The sequence below is a fragment of the Eleginops maclovinus genome, chromosome 19 (assembly GCF_036324505.1).
Source record: "Eleginops maclovinus isolate JMC-PN-2008 ecotype Puerto Natales chromosome 19, JC_Emac_rtc_rv5, whole genome shotgun sequence".
Taxonomy (NCBI): Eukaryota; Metazoa; Chordata; class Actinopteri; order Perciformes; family Eleginopidae; genus Eleginops; species Eleginops maclovinus.
In genome coordinates this window covers 13,495,734-13,512,088 of record NC_086367.1, presented here as the reverse complement: position 1 = coordinate 13,512,088, position 16,355 = coordinate 13,495,734, and the positions used below count along the sequence as shown (strand labels likewise).

Here is a 16,355-nt window from a genome sequence, read left to right as displayed (position 1 = left end):
ACTGTGTTTGTGTGTCTGTGTGTGCATGCACCATGAACTGCAGTAAAGGTGGGTTTCTGTGTTTACGACTTTGCTTGTCTGTGTTCTGGTGTTTTTAGCCTACAGTTAGATCCAGTACGGGATCTAAGTGTCCTTTAAATCAATTAGAGGAGGCAGTTTTATTATTATTTATTATTGTATATGCATGCTTTTGTAGAAATCACTGTGAAGTAGCGTAGCAACATTTTTTGGGGAAAAAAATATCTACATTTTCACAGATATTTCCACATATTTCTACTAAGCAAGAAATTAAAACCAAATTCACCTGCTACCATGTGTGCTAGGCTGATCTAGTCTGAGCTAGTCTACACTCAGCTTGTGAGAGTGAATTAAACCTTTATAGCAAATGAACAGAGAACATGAAATAGCCAAGAGTAATGGATACATAAGGGTTAGCCATAAAGTAGGTGTAAGCTAAAATTAACTTCTAGAGAAATGTTGAGAGCTAGCTTTATGTACAGCACTAAAAGAGTAGATGGGCCTAGTTATCTAAAATGTGTCTAATGCACACTCAGATAACCTTTTCAAACACTGCAGTGTAATTTATTTAGTCTTAATTTGGTTGTTTACAGCAGTCATTTACATTTAAAGGTTTAGAAATCAATTCTTTAGTACATTTTAGCAAAGCAAAGTCATTTATTATCAAATGAAACAATTTCATTCAATTCAACAACACCACATGTTGGCTAGTAGAAATGCTAATGCTGGTAAAACATTAGTGTTAGACTCCGCTGACAGAGTTTTGGAACAATTTGCCACAGGGTTACTAAACAGTTTTTGAAAACAGGATTTATTTTAGAGAATAAGACTGCTGCATCATACATGCAAATGAATTGAAAGATTAAAATGTTGAAGAGAGAAAATTCCATTCTAATCCAAGATGCTTAGAACATCATTCTTAAAACTTGATTGTTACATTGCCACTTTGAGGTATCATTTTATGTGCCTGAGAAGCTGGTAGAACTTGCAACCCACCTGCCAATTTAGGTGAATCTTGGTGTTATGTTTTTTGTGGCCTCACTTTTAGGAGAGAAAAATACGAAGGAAAGATGAGGACAGCAAAATCAATAGAGCTGAGTGGACATTTGGAAAATGACACAGGGCGAGAGGTATATTTATCTTGTTGGATGGAGCTGTGGTAAAAAGGTTAATCACTGCTGTTAAAATCCTTTCATTGATAACAGGCAGTTAAAGCTTGACTGAAATCAATAGCCATTAATATACACACAATTTATTTAAAATGGAAAAAAGCCTTGTCCCGAAATCTTCAACAAAAGGTTTAACCATGAGTCAGACGGTCTGAAGAGGTGAAGAAATGGCATCAAATGGTCCTCCTTGTGTCATGTCAGTCTTCTATGAGTGTTTCAATTACACACCTGCTGACTTTCCTCAGACAGGAAAGTCTGAGTTCGTAGATAAAAGGGTTGTAGCAAGCAGAGCTCATGGCAAAACCTGGTTGAGTCATTCCAGTGTTGCACCACCCTCCAGTCAGTTGAACCTTTGCTCCCCTCTCAACAGCGATACAGTAATGTACTGAATTACATGCACTGTGGATTTTGAAATCTATATGAAAGTAAAATGTGCTTCAACACTTTCTGTTTGTTATGTTGTAGGAAACCTAACAACGTCAATGTTTTTATCTGATTTATGTAAGAACAAGAAATGAATGCTTTCTGAGCATTTAAACATAGCAAAGTGATTTTTATTTTCCTGCTCTTTCTTTTTTTCTATGCAAAATCCTCTCCACATGCAGGCTCTGGGAAACATTGAGCTGTTACTCATCTGACATTCAGGATTTTCATGCTCCGTCTAAACTCTCAGTAATCATTCTATAATTTAATTGATCAACTTCTGCCTTCAATCAACCCTCAACAGGAGTTTATTTAAAATCCTTGTAGGTCTAGAGAGAAACAAAATGCTAAATAATATAGCAAATGAAAGAGTGTTTTAGTAGTAGTAGTAGACATCAAAATAATTGTTTTTTATTGTCTTTCATGTTGTTTCATACGTCTCATATCCTTCTGAGTCTAACAAATGCATGGAGTTTAGGACAGCAACCCATCATCTCCCCTGAGTTTATACCAAGGAACTGTATGCAGGTCATTTATATTTGCATATGAAGAGATGTAGTATGTAAAGTATGTTTCTGCATTTTCATAAGAGCATGCATTAGACAAGAGTATACATTAGCATGATGCAGAGAAAGACATGTGATTTGTGTACCAAATATATGGGGACTATGCTTAAATCCATTTTATCTCGCAACTTCATGCATTAACTCATTACGACAAGGTAAAAACAAAGATTCTCCATTATTTTGTAAATACATTAAAAAAATTACATTGGCTCAGCTGTCTCCTGTTTCTCATCTTATGATCATCTTTGATGTTTGTGAAACGTGTTTTTAGTCCACCTGTGGCACATTTATTTGATTGAATGTGATTTGAAAAGGTTGGAACCCCAGTAGAAACACTGCTCGGTGCATAAACCCTTTTTTTCGTTTAAAAGTGATGATTCTTCTAATATAGCAACTCTGGGCGGTTACTGCTGAAAGCCAGAATCAGTTATACTAGTGATACATGTGTTGTAGTTTTAACAACAATAAAAGTAATATAGCAATGTATTTTGTAAAGGAATACTGTATCAGTGTTAAAGACTTATGAAGAAAACAGTCACAAGTATCTGGTTGGAACGTTTTAAAAAGTGCATGTGGTTGGCAATCATTCTTGAAAAATTAACCAATACATGTAAACTGTCAGCGTTTGAGTTTACTTGGAAGTCAGATCATGGACTGATGGATCCAAATGTATACAATTTCCTCTCAGTTTATACATTCCTTACTGTTTGACAAACCCTAATGAGCAACACAGATGATGCTCTTTTTCTCACAACATCTTGAAGTTGACATTTAGACGCGCAGCAGATTTTGCATACTGTATTGTGTTCGTCACAGCAGCAGAAAGTGTGAAGAGCGTTCATCAGCTCAGGGCCAAACTGATGCTTTATTTATTCGTTGTCACAGAAACTCTGCATGTTCCTGTTTTATGACTAGGCAACATTTAATGAACAGAAATGAAAAATGTATTTAAATAAACCTGTTTATTGGGTTTGAAAGTCAACACAATACAACAGACCACACATGTAACATTAATCCTTTTACACTGGCAGTTAAAGTGGACTGGAATGAAAAATAAACCCTAACAATAGATCAGCACGTTATTAATAAAAGACACACATCATAATATTAACATTAATCAGCTGGAAAACTACAAAATATATTTTGTATTCTGGCAAATACAAGAATATATTTTTCTGATACTTTCAGCACATAAACCTTCTTACATTTGTTTAAAATAAAATTCAGCATGCACATAAATCCTTTGAATCAAAGCAGGCTAGTGTTGTTAAACATGTAGACATTCAGCATTATATACTTTTTCTTTTGACACATTTTGCCTGTCAGTATGAACATTGTCAAGATTCAGAATACATTTGAAATGCAGAAGAAAACACTGCGTCATCTCTGGGAATCGCCAGGGGGTCAAATGTGTGTGCGTAGTCTCTCAAAATGAGAATTTAAGCGTAGCTGTCTTGAGGAATGGTGTTAAGTACAACAGCTCCTGGTATTTCTGTGGAGGTGTGGAGGCGCAGCACTCTGTGTGACATTGTCATGATGCTTGACCTTTGACCCCTGTCCTTTCCTTTTCTTCTCCTCTGGGGCAGGAGGTGGCGACACATGTAGGACAGGAACTTGTTGTGCAATGAGGCGTAGATAAAAGGGTTGTAGCAAGCGGAGCTCATGGCGATCAGGTGAGTCGAAACCTGGATGATGTTTACGTAATTCTTCCCCAAAATTGAGAAGTCTGAGTCAAGGTCGCGGATCAGGTTCACCACCTGGGAAGTTAAACTTTGGTTAGCATTCAGCGTTCATTTAAGGAAATTGCATTCTAAACCTCAGTTAAGATCCATTTCTTTGGAATGTGTTTTCATAAAGGATAAGATAGACCCTTAAATAAATCAGTTCAAGGATTCATAGTTGCTGAATACTTTACTTATGAATGCATGTTTTTGTCAAGTAGTGAGCATACATCTGGATACAATTTGAAATCTTCAAAAAGTCAAGGTAGCATGGGTGAGTAACAGATTTAAAGATGGTGCACTGCAGCCACAGAATGATTATTTTAACAACGTCACTCATGAAGGCCTATTCAGCAAAACACTTTCTACATTTGTACCTGTAAGGGAAGCCACGAGAAAGCGAAGCAGAGGACGGACACCAGCAGCAGGTAGAAGGTCTTCCTCCTCCGCCTGCTCCATGCAGACCTTGCAGATCTCAGCTCTTGACATGCCGTCAAGCCCAACATGGTCCTCTGCTTCAGCTGATAGGATATAGCGCAGTAGGAGATGGAGACGGCAACCAGTGGGACAAAGTAGGAGAAGAAGAGAATGAAACAGGAGTAGATGAGACGGCCTCGCTCCTGGCCATCCCAGAACTCCTCGCACACCGCCATCTGAAGCCCCGCAGCCCGCAGGTCCAGGTGAATGGTGTGCAGGGCTGTAGGTGTTGATAAAGCCAGAGAGGAGAGCCAGATCAGGATCACCAGGCCCCAGCAGAACTGGCACCCTGCTCTTTTGCGGATGGGATAAGCCACAACCACATAACGATCCACTGCGATGGCCATGAGGGACAGCACGGCGGCGTAGACGGCTGCAGACTGCATGATGGAGACAAAAAGACACATGTGGTGACCAAACACCCATCCATGCCGGTCAAAAGCGTAGGATGCAGTCAGGGGGACACAGAAAATGCACATGATCAGGTCGCCCAGTGCAAGGTTGCTGATGAGGAAGTTTGTGGTGTTGTGTGTTTTCTTGTTGTTCCAGATGAGAAAGAGCAGGAGGAGGTTGCCGGAGCAGGCGACCAGCACCACGACAGAGTAAAGGGGGATAAAGATGGGCTTAAGGTCGTACAGTAGGTCCAGACCAGAAAAAGATGGGGCCGTGGATAAGAAAGGATGAGAGGAGTTGCAGCAGGAGGAGGACAAGGTGGGTGAAGAGTCAGGCATGGGTGGGTATGAAGAAGAGGCTGGAGTAGAGGAGTTGACTCTGGAACAGTTTGAAGACTTCTTCCAGTCCATGGCTGCAGACAGAACAAAAGATATTACTAACCTGCTGCATATTTTGCATATAGGCTACATTACTTTACATCGTAATCCCCCAGTTTATTAAAAAGCTATTTGATTTAACCCAAAGTGGCTTGAACACCATAATGGGATATGGAGATTGAAGACATGATCGAAGAGACAGACACATTTGTTTCAATCTTCAAAACGCTTCAACTCTACCATCTGATTTCATGTGTTCAAAGGGGACATGCATGCTGTTTTATTCAAATGTTTGCACAGTGTCTTGGAAGAACTGTTTTTTGTGGCTGTAATTGAATATTTGGTCAATTTATCAAAACAATATGACAGCAGTTGAGAGGGCAAGAGCACTTTAATGTTACTTTAGTATTTAAATTTGAAACGGAAATAAATCTGTCTAAAGAGATTTAACTGTACAGCATCACTTTGTATTATGTTTAAGCCTCATGCAGTGCATCCTCATTTTGACAACTTCATTCTATAAAAAAAAGCAATGAATCAGAGAATATCGACAGAAATAACTATCAATAATAAACGAAAACAAATCTTGTCAGATTAGCCACATTTCTAAAAGGTCCAAAAGAAAAGAGAAAGCATCATCTCTAAATAAAAAAAAATGTACCCTGGCCTGATGGAGAGCATGAAGAAGTGCTTATTAATGACCTACTTACTGTGAGACATCCTGACAAAACCATTTTTCATAATGATATTGAATTTCTCTCACTAAAATTTCGGAATTTTCAAGATACATTGGTCAAATTGTGTCCAAAACAGATGAATATGTGCTTTTTCTCATGCTGATTCAGCTTAATGCCTCATTGAACTGCCCTTATACATTGATTTAACGAAAAATGTGCTCACACTTTTCTTTTTTTTTATCAATCTTACAAACCCTTAATACACAAAATACATCTCGCTTTTAATTCATTCAACCATTCAGCACCAAAGAAACAATCTGATGCAAATTTGACAGCTTTATAGAGTGCATGCCTTTTCTAAAAAGTAGGAATTAAAAGAAATAATACCTTCTGAGATTCAATGAGACATTTCTTTAATGACGGAGAAACTCCGGCATCTGTCCTCAGATCGCAGTCAGTCCAACTGTTGTGCTGCCTCACCACCTCACTGCAGAATAAAGAGGTGTGTGCTCTCTCTCTCTCTCTCTCTCTCTCTCTCTCTCTCTCTCTCTCTCTCTCTCTCTCTCTCTCCCCCCACTAATGCTCATGTTAGTGAGTCACCTCCAGTGGGATGGTTTGACTGACATCACCCCCAATAAACAATCATTATAATATTATATCATTACTATAGTATACTGCACATTTGGAAATAAATTGTGAATTTATGGTGGTTGTTTTTATGGTATTTCTATGGCATAGTAACCCTGTGATTTTCCAATTGGGTCTTTGGTTTTATGAAATACATTTCTAGATCCTGTTACATAGTTTTTCGGAAAATGTCACTCAATTTATCCTGAATTTACACTCTAACAGGCATCTTAAATGATTGGAGGTGAGTTCCACTTTAAAATATTTTATCCCAGAGTCGCTCTTTTGATGTCAAAAGTCAGGCTGTGAAGTTTTTCCACAATGAGGCCACCTTCTAGACAAACACCCAGAAACCTACATGAGGGAACTGAAATTGAAAAATTAAGAGACTAACCACGAGCTTTCTCTAGCGGTACACATGTTTAATATTCATTAAATGAAAACTAATTCAGAAATGAGGACTCTTGGTACCAAAGCTACTAAAAATTGTGTGCTTGTGCTATTCAGCAACTGAGTATATCTAAAGGGTATTTCAGGAGAAAAATCCTTGTCATCATACTCCTTTTACAGAGCAGAGGGCTAATTGTGAAGATAAGGAACATGTCCATGAACAAAGGGATGTGGAAATATTTAATGATTTGTAAAGAGGTGTTATCATTATATTTATGCTAATTTGGTATCATACTTAAAACAGTCACGTATCAAACAATGGTCACTGTCAGGGCAACAAAGTAGCACTCGATGTTGCTGCACAAATTTGGCTTGAATTTTCGACAATCTGTATAAGAAGGTATTTACTACGACTGATAAGTGCGGTAACCTTCTTATTTTAGCTTGGTTAAAATGATATTAAAGGTATTGAATGTTTATTAGACATAAATTATAGCATTGTATTAATTTCCCTCATAACTGTCCATGATTGCTTTTACTGGAGATCTTTACTTTGGGCCGCATCCCACACACTTTAATGGTGGAGCCTGCTGTCTGTCACTATGCCAGCCAGCCTGTACACATGTATTCTAGAAGAGACAGCAACCTCATGCAGGTTTATTTAATTTTAGCAAAGGTGAGTCATTGTGCCACCAACTGCCCCTGGGGTCTCTTTATTTGTTTGTGTAATTTGATGCTGAGTGATGATAGTCCATAAGTTTTCAATGTTTTTGGCTAAAAGTTATTTCAATAATATTGGATTTGTGTACAAGTTGTCAACAAATACATGGTGTCCAGTCTGCAGATTAATGAGGCAATCCAACTCCAGAAAGAAAAAACTAAAACTCTGTTTAATCACTGCTATTGTTGGCCAACACAAAAAGCTTAAAGCGTTTTTTCATGTACAGCCTGCTTCACAAACATCGGCTCATCTTGTTAAAAATGAGTCTTGTCTGTGGCTGTCTTTTATTCATGGGGAGAGGCCTTAAGGGGAAAAGACAGCCCACATACAGTGTTCCTTCACCTTCCTCATGTGAGGGGTGTCTCATTCTGCCTCCCCTCACTCTCCGCTCACATTTCACCTCCCTTAGTCACCTGACTCTCACATCCAGCTACTCTCTTCTGACCTGCAGTGACCCCTTCAGCCATTCTCATCACCTGCTTTCCTGCACACCTGTTTCCACTTTCTCTCATTGGTTCTGTGGATTGTTAACCAGCCTCTTTCCACTTTCACATGTCGGATTGTCAATGTTATTTTTGTGTTATTTTAAGCCTATGTTATTGTATTATCTTACCCCTATTCATTCCTGCCTGCATTCACTGTTTCTGGCCCTATTCCCATTATCCTATGGCCTCTAAACTACTTCTGTTTCGAATACGCCAGTTAAGCGCATTCATGCACCTTTGCAATAAAGGTTCGTAGTGTATCTTCATGTATCTTGGCCTGGACCTGTCTCGATGGGATGACTGTGCGTGTAAAACTCCCTTTTGGTGTCAATACACGGCCGTAACCCCTTACATCCATGGAGGACATTTAGGGTTAAATGGCCACCATAACCTCTTTTTCTCAGGGGACACCGCCGGGGGATTCTTTTATTAATACCTCCTGCCTATGGAAATTACATTTTAATCAAGAATAGATGCCAATCAAAATTTAATTTCCTTCCATTCGCTGCTTCAAAATATCATCCGCCATCTAAATCTAACCTGTTACCACAAAGCAAGACTCTCCAAACCCTGAGAATTGGAAAGACTTGTCTTACTTAAACTGAAAGAAGCATCCTCGAAAATAAGAAACATAAATTCTACTTAGTTATGTAACGATAAGAGGCAGAATGTAAATTGCATTAAATGAAAAATAACTTTTTACGTGTGTTCAGTTAATTTCACATTTTTCTGTCTTTGTGGTCCTGAAAGATAATCGAGGTGGATCCCAATGTTTTCATGTCAAGGGCCTCAAACGGAAAATTGATTCTCTTAAAAAAAATTAAGCCTTGGTGGCTTTTTATCCAGATTAGCATCATTTAATCAAATCTTCCCAAGAACACTAATTTGCCAACCTATTCCATAAAGATAGCTGACAGTATTAGTCTTTTATACAACATACTTGCTTAAACTGTGACTTTATGAAGGTTAAAATAGATAGATGTGAATTAAACTTTGAAGGGTCTTCTTTGTGTAGCAGTTGAACTGTGCTGCAAATTCATGGTCAAACTCAACTGTATGATACTGGTATAACCAAACGTTTGTTGGATTTGAGTTGTTATTGAATTTAACTTCCTGATCTTTTGCAAAAACCTGAAGTGATCCCAACACTGCTCAGTCTGAAAACACCTAGATTGATAAGCTACAAGGATACTTTGATGTTTAAGCTTCCTTGGGAAACCGATTTTATCTCAGATGCTAAATGCTAGATCCTATATTTCTCATAATGCCACTCAGTAGTTTCCCTTCGTGCTACAAGCATAGCATCTACACTTTGTAGATAAAGGCCATTTGGTTCTCTGATACCATCTTAAGATATTGCTGTCTGAAAAGGCTTCCTGCACTATTAAAGAATAACAGTCCTCAATCCCAAAGGATTAGGCTGTGTTCAGAATCACAAACATTTTCTTTTTACTTTCAGTTTGTTCTGCAACAGCCCTGACAAACCAGGATCTCTGGACGCATGCAGTAGGAATAAAATTGGGATAAATTACCCACATGTAGTCTGCAGATCGAAAGTATTTTTGTTTTACAGAATACTAAGGAAGTATGGGTTTTGAAATGCAAGATTATATCCTACGTTTTTTTTGTTGTTGTAATATTGATAGTGCTATCTAGCTAAATTAAACAGAGTCCTATGCTCCTATGTCCTATGTGCAGACAAATTAAACAAAACAAAAAACTTGTTTTTTAAAAATGTGGGTCAAACTTTATTAGTAAAATGAACAAGGAAAACACAAAGACATTCACAATATTATACAATATTTTCAGGATTAGATCAGAGTGCTGCTACTCAACATGTAACAATTTTTCAAAACATTTACAACAGAACTGCATGTGGTCCTCCATTAACCTTTCAATATGTATTCAAAGTAGAGCCGTTCTTGTTACAGATATAATGGGGGTCACTACAAAGACGAGATAGTAATTTTACAGCTACACGACAAAATAAATCAAATTTAAAGGTTTTTTTTTTCCGGTGTGATTTGGTAGAAGGGGTAAATAACAAGGATTGAAGAAGTACTTAACACTCAGTTGCTGGGGATACAGGGGATGATGACGGGCTGTAATTACTTGTTTGACCACTGCTCACAAAAGCTTTGGCCAAAACACTGCTATTACATTACACTGCTCAAAATGAGCATGGGGGGGGGGGGGGGGGGGGGGGGTAAGGAGTCACCCCTACCTAATGCACACTAAATGAGTTTTCAGTGTTACTATTTTAACACACTCATTTCTCCGGGCTATGAGCATCATCTTCCTCAGGTTTGTTTTCATCTCTCGTGTCCTCTTCACTCTGTGTTTGGTTTGGTTCAGTCATTTCGTTATTCTGAGACGGCCTCAGAAGGAACTCCAGCTCTTCTGCGCTAATGGCCACCTTTTCAGGAATCAGCCACCTCTTGAAGTGCTCAATAGCACTAGGAAAGAAAGGTACAAAGTAAGGTAAAGTATTAAGTATTAAGAACAGAAGAAACCTATATTAAACACTTGACACATGCGCTATCCTTGCAACACAAAATGTGAAATAATTAAAGAAAAACATAGGTTGCAGTTATTTTTGCAACATTTAAAGTTAGAATGTATAATGAAAAATAATAAATGACATGTTGTCTTTACTTGGGCTGAAATGGACATATCAGCAGACCATAAAGCAAATAAAGGAAAAAAGCTCTCTTCAGGCAAGAAAAGAGAAATACCTTGTGTTACAGCATAACAGTTGCCTCACATCCTACCTTTGGTCCATGTCCCCGCCTTGGAAGAGCTCCGAGGTCTGAGCGTCATGTAGAAATCTATCCCAGCATTCTTTCTTAGCTTGAGACAAGGAGCGCAACATGTCCTTGGATGTCACATCACTTGACTGGCCCTTTATCTTCTTCAGTCGGTTCTCTAAACACAAATGTAGGCAAAAAAAATAAAATTTTACATCTGAAAAATAAAATCCTTAAGTCGATGAGTCTCTTGTTAAATTTGTATTTTCGATATAGATTAATTTGAGGTGTGTTTCTTAAGTTGACTGATTAACCATTTAGTTCAGGGCAGCACAAAATTGGGGCAATGGTCCAAAGTTGGCCTGTCATACGGTTTGAGTTGGCCTGCTAGATGCATCTGGTGAAAAACAATAATCTAAAAAATATATAATATAAATTGCTTTTTTTTGTTAATTATTTTTGTAAGGTAAACATGTTATGAACTATAAGATTCATTCATTAAAAATCCTGTCCTAAAAAGTGTTTCCTATTAACCTGTGGCACACCATTTAGTTTCAATGTCGCCCTCTAAAGAAAAGTATACACATTATAAACTTCTTATTAATTTTATATTGCATGAGCAAATAGTTTCAAACTTTCAGGACCAGAACCATATAATTCCTATGATATTTCATACAACTTGTTTGGGGAGGATGTATGATGGATGCATGGTAAACTTAGTATGACATGAGGACCGCAGTCACGAAGGGACAGAGCAGGAAAGATGTCTGTACCTAAACTGGCTATGTAGATCTCAGAATCCTCCATGGGTTCCCATATGACGTCAGAAGAACTGTCATTTGTCCCGTTTGAGTGTCCATTGACCTGCACTTCCTCTTGTGCTGCTGGCTCGAATGAATCTCTGAACTCCGTGTTTACCTCCGGGGCTGCTACAGCCTGTGGTTCGGGCAGGCTGGAGCAGATTTCGGTCCATAGCTCCCCGCTGGACCGGGCCACCTCCTGGCTCTCGAAGTCGTCAATCATTCTGACTAACCGAGAGAGCAGAAGTCAACAATAGTTAGCATTAGCCACATTTGTTTATGTTCTAGTGGTTCCTTGAAGTACACAATAACAGCCCTGTTAGTAAGGCATTTAGATATATCAAAAAGGCAGACAGCCAAACAACGTTACTCAACAGTTTACAGTTTTAAAAAAAAACTCAGCTATATCAACATACATAGCCTAACATGGGTCTAACTCCTCATGATGCATGCCAAATGTTTTCCAAACGATTTTCATGATACTTTATTACAAATGTGCCTTACCTGTGTGAATAATTAATAGAATAACCGCTATTTCCTCTGTTGTATGAATTTTAAGATAAAATATTAGCCTTGCTTGCTAACCATGCCCATGATCCAGAATCTTTGACGAGCGACATCACACTTCCTTATTTAGGCGCATGTGATTGGACGTCGTAACCGTCCATCAAACTGTTTTGAATTGTGATTGGAACTCTGAGGTTTCATGTCTGACAGTACTCATCCTATTGGCCAGGCTCTGTGTTTGGGAGTCAGGAAGTTTGTCTCAGTTGGAAGGAACGGTGCAAAACTACCAAGGTAAACACGTTCTGCTGACCTCTCTATTATCATTTTATTCCCAGGTATTGACAATTTCTAGATCTGGCATTAGCATTTTCAACTGTTGAATTGTATTAAACATTTTCAATATAACGTTAACTTGATCGTGGTTGTTTTATCAGGTCTCTGGTTAACAGTCTAGTACACTTTATTATGTAAATAATGTATTATGCCGTAGTAAATCGTATCATTACCGACTATTACATGTACGTTACATCTATATGTCCCCCCGCTTGCATGCGCTGATCATCACGTCACTGCAGTGAGATCCAGTGTAGGAGATGCACGCTGCGTTGCGCCTGGCAGTAGTGGCAGTCCCGATGGGTGTGCTGCTGTCCCGGACCATGGCGTGGATGTCCAGCGGCAAAACACAGGCAGAGCTCATCAGCAGGCTGAGGGGTAACGTGCTGATGCTTTGACATCACATTCTCGCTTTGGCTCACATTCCTCAAGGTCAAGCATAAAAAGACATCTATTTTTAGCTTTAACTTAACTATACGGCTGTTATTATGTTTATTCTTGACTATTTTAGTTTGTTACCTTTTATTAGTATTTTTACTTATTTTAATGTTTGTGAGCTGAGCTGTGTTATTTTTGTATTTAATTTATTTATTTATTTGTACAGCACTTTGCTCAGGAAGTTTTACAGTGCTTTCCAAATAAAGCTGTATTGAGGTGTTAGTCAGAAGATATGATGGATCATTTTACAGGTTATTTAAAAAGGACAGAAAAAAATGACAAATCAACGATAAATATATTGTATCACTTACAATCATCACGGCAAATTTTAAAAAACGAATTGAAGAATACTCGAAATGAATAACAATTTGCATATATTTTACAAAACTTGACAATAAAAATGTTTAGTGGCAATTAAAACTGCTAACATGGAAAATGGTGGTCATTGCCTTATCTCTTTTTCCCCAGATCACGGAGTGATTCGCAGTGACCGAGTGTTTGATGCCATGCTGGCTACAGACAGAGGGCTCTACTCTATGGACTATCCTTATGCAGACTCTCCTCAGACCATAGGTTTTTATTTCAGTCCATCTTCACAGTCCCTTTCACGTATTTACTAATACTGTTGTGTTTCATGAGCACAGTTATTTACTGTGACTTTGTGCTGTGACATTGTCTTCTCACAGGCTACAGAGCAACCATCAGTGCACCACACATGGTGAGTAACAAACTACTGCTTTGAGATATACTATAATTCAGTATTATGTGCATAAACATGATTGGCTATATGATTTCCTTTGGTGCTTTTACAGCATGCTCATGCTTTGGAGCTGCTAAGTGACAAACTAACTGAAGGAGCATCTGCACTCGATGTGGGTTCAGGAAGTGGATATCTCACAGCCTGCTTTGCAAGGATGGTAGGTTTTGTACAAACTTTGCATGTTTCCTGCAAGTTTGCTTAAAATACAGAGTATGAATGAGTGCACTCGCTGCATTTTGCTGTTGTTTGTAGACAGGACCCAGTGGCAGAGTGGTCGGAATAGAACACATTGATGAACTGCTTAAAATGTCAATAAAAAACGTGCGAGGGGACGACCCAGAATTGCTCACATCTGGACGTATCAAACTTGTAGGTGAGTCTGAAGATTCCCAAATCATGCACGTTTCAAAGGTTAATGTTGCACAGCTATGAAATACTTGATTTAAAGTCATACCTGCATCTGTCCACAGTGGGAGATGGAAGACTCGGCCACCCAGAAGGAGCGCCGTATGATGCCATTCATGTTGGTGCAGCTGCAGCTACTGTTCCCAAGGCTGTAAGGACACGTATGACTTTGATTTTTGTGAAGATAGAATAGAATAAGAGAAGTACTATTTGGGCAAAATCCACAAACATAACACATACAGTCAATCTGCAGTACATCTAATAAATGAATCTTAAACAGCTAGTGGTCTTTAAAGAATATTTCCTATGTAAGGTATTGGAACATAATTGTCTCCATTCTGAATTTGCTTGCTATAACCTCATGTGAAATTTCTGTTTCCTGCCTCTGTTTATTAAAGCTCTTGGAGCAGCTGAAGCCTGGGGGACGGTTGGTTCTCCCAGTCGGTCCTGAAGGTGGCAGTCAGGTGCTAGAACAGTACGATAAACAGAGCGATGGGACCTTCCTGAAGAAAGCTTTGATGGGAGTGGTTTACGTCCCACTGACTGACAAGAGGCACCAATGGCCTGGGTATTTCACAAAAACTCACATTTTTAACCTTGATATTTATAGAAAACCCACTTAAGGTACTGTCAAACCTCCAGCAGGCGTCTCTGCGATCTTCAATGTGTTTTATTCCTCATGACTCACATCCACCTCCGCACTGTAGAATGTTTCAAGGTTTCAAGGTTTCAAGGTTTCAAGGTTTTATTGGTCATATGCACAGCAGATACAGCGTATATGTTGGCAATGAAAATCTTATGTCGCGTGCTCCTCCAACAACTCAACATGCATGGTGCAAAAGATAAATAAAGTAGTGCAAAAAGAGAGAAGAATATTTACAATATTAACAATAAAGATTTGAGGATGTGAAATATATACATATTTGGAATACATTGAAAGTATTTAAACACTTTACACTGTTGAATGAGGAGGTATGGACAGATGCATATATTATGTATAGCAGATGTATATGGCAGATATGTACAATATATAGATATGTGTACTATAAACAGATATGTATGGCAGATGTGTATAATATATATGTATGTGTGTACTATAAACAGATGTGAGTAGACATTCACACAGCTCAGGAGTTCAGTAGTCTTATAGCCTGTGGTATAAAACTGTCTCTGAGTCTGGTGGTCTTGGTCCGGATGCTGCGGTACCGTCTGCCAGACGGCAGCAGACAGAACAGATTGTTGCTGGGGTGATGGGGGTCCTTTAATATCCTACCGGCCTTCTTCCTACACCGCTGGGTGTAGAGGTCCTCCATGGATGGCAGCTCCGTCCTGGTGATGTGCTGAGCAGTTTTCACCACCCTCTGTAGAGTCTTACGGTTGAGGGCGGTGCAACTGCCATACCAGGCGGTGATGCAGCCAGTCAGGATACTCTCGATGGTGCACCTGTAGAAGTTGCAGAGTATCCTGGAGTCCATGTTGATGAGTCTGATGATATCCACGCTGTCCTTACTTTTCTTCCCAGAGGTGAACTCTGACTGCAGTGTGGTTCCCCCTGCAGGAGGTGGCGTTGGTGCTGCGTCTCTGGGGCCCCGTAGCGCTTTTCATGGTTTTACTGAGCTCCTGTCTTAACAGCCACCTGCCGCGCTGGGTCGTCACCTAGCAACGTACAAGAAGGATCTCGCTCTGTTTGCCCGGCCAGACTGTCTTCAAAGGATGATAAAACAGTGAAAGAGTGAATGAACAACCACTGCTGGATGACCATAAATCCTGAGTCGATTAGAGAGCAATACTGTGGATAACAAAGAAAGGTTGTCTAGGATCTAAGTGATTCACAGTATTATCTATGGGTCAGTAAAGAGGAAAATGCAATTAAGGATGTGTTTCTTTTGGAAGCTTCTGGTAAATTCAGATGAGAGTTTATATGTGACTTTGTGTGTTATCTTATGGAATACTTTTGCTATGAATAACACAAAAACATAAACTCATGTACTAGCCATGAAAGTTTAATGAAAATTCAGCAAATCAAAAGGAATTTAAATATATTTTGTGGCAAGAAATCCTTCTTACTGGCTTTTTATGTTGTATGTTAAGGATATGTCCAGTTTGACACCGATAATGTACAGCAGAGGGGGCATTGTGCCAGAAAGTAATTCTTTTTTTCTATACAAATATTAATTGATGTGTATGCAGATTTATTAATAAAACTGTCCATGGTCAGGAAAATGAAACAATGTTCAATATTTTTTTAATGAGAGTAAGATACAGGAAATTAAATTATGTTCAACAGAAAATATGACATCATCGTCTGCAGGAGGAAACCT

The 16,355-nt window shown here is 38.8% G+C and overlaps 3 protein-coding genes across 5 annotated transcripts; 1 reads left to right on the top strand and 2 right to left on the bottom strand.

Annotated features, from left to right (window-relative positions):
• Positions 1-3,615: 3,615 nt before the first annotated feature.
• Positions 3,616-5,192, bottom strand: prlh2r (prolactin releasing hormone 2 receptor). The gene is made up of 2 exons (XM_063909590.1): positions 4,275-5,192; positions 3,616-3,933 (listed from the first exon to the last, which is right to left on the bottom strand). The coding sequence occupies exons 1-2, from the start codon at positions 5,175-5,177 to the stop codon at positions 3,616-3,618; spliced, it is 1,221 nt and encodes a 406-aa protein (XP_063765660.1). The 5' UTR covers positions 5,178-5,192.
• Positions 5,193-9,765: 4,573 nt separating this feature from the next.
• Positions 9,766-12,252, bottom strand: ccdc32 (coiled-coil domain containing 32). 2 transcript variants are annotated; one of them, XM_063908427.1, is made up of 4 exons: positions 12,096-12,252; positions 11,565-11,819; positions 10,816-10,969; positions 9,766-10,500 (listed from the first exon to the last, which is right to left on the bottom strand). In XM_063908427.1, the coding sequence occupies exons 2-4, from the start codon at positions 11,812-11,814 to the stop codon at positions 10,314-10,316; spliced, it is 591 nt and encodes a 196-aa protein (XP_063764497.1). In that variant the 5' UTR covers positions 11,815-11,819; positions 12,096-12,252; the 3' UTR covers positions 9,766-10,313. The 2 variants fall into 2 exon arrangements, with proteins under 2 accessions (XP_063764497.1, XP_063764498.1); XM_063908428.1 differs by having other exon boundaries at positions 11,565-11,815; positions 12,096-12,221.
• Positions 12,247-16,265, top strand: pcmtl (l-isoaspartyl protein carboxyl methyltransferase, like). Of its 2 annotated transcripts, none has more exons than XM_063908423.1 (9): positions 12,247-12,389; positions 12,674-12,809; positions 13,338-13,442; positions 13,556-13,587; positions 13,682-13,786; positions 13,882-14,002; positions 14,100-14,185; positions 14,433-14,602; positions 15,593-16,265. In XM_063908423.1, exons 2-9 carry the CDS (start codon positions 12,692-12,694, stop codon positions 15,627-15,629), a joined length of 774 nt encoding a protein of 257 aa, XP_063764493.1. In that variant the 5' UTR covers positions 12,247-12,389; positions 12,674-12,691; the 3' UTR covers positions 15,630-16,265. The 2 variants fall into 2 exon arrangements, with proteins under 2 accessions (XP_063764493.1, XP_063764494.1); XM_063908424.1 differs by having other exon boundaries at positions 15,557-16,265.
• The last annotated feature ends 90 nt before the right edge of the window (positions 16,266-16,355 follow it).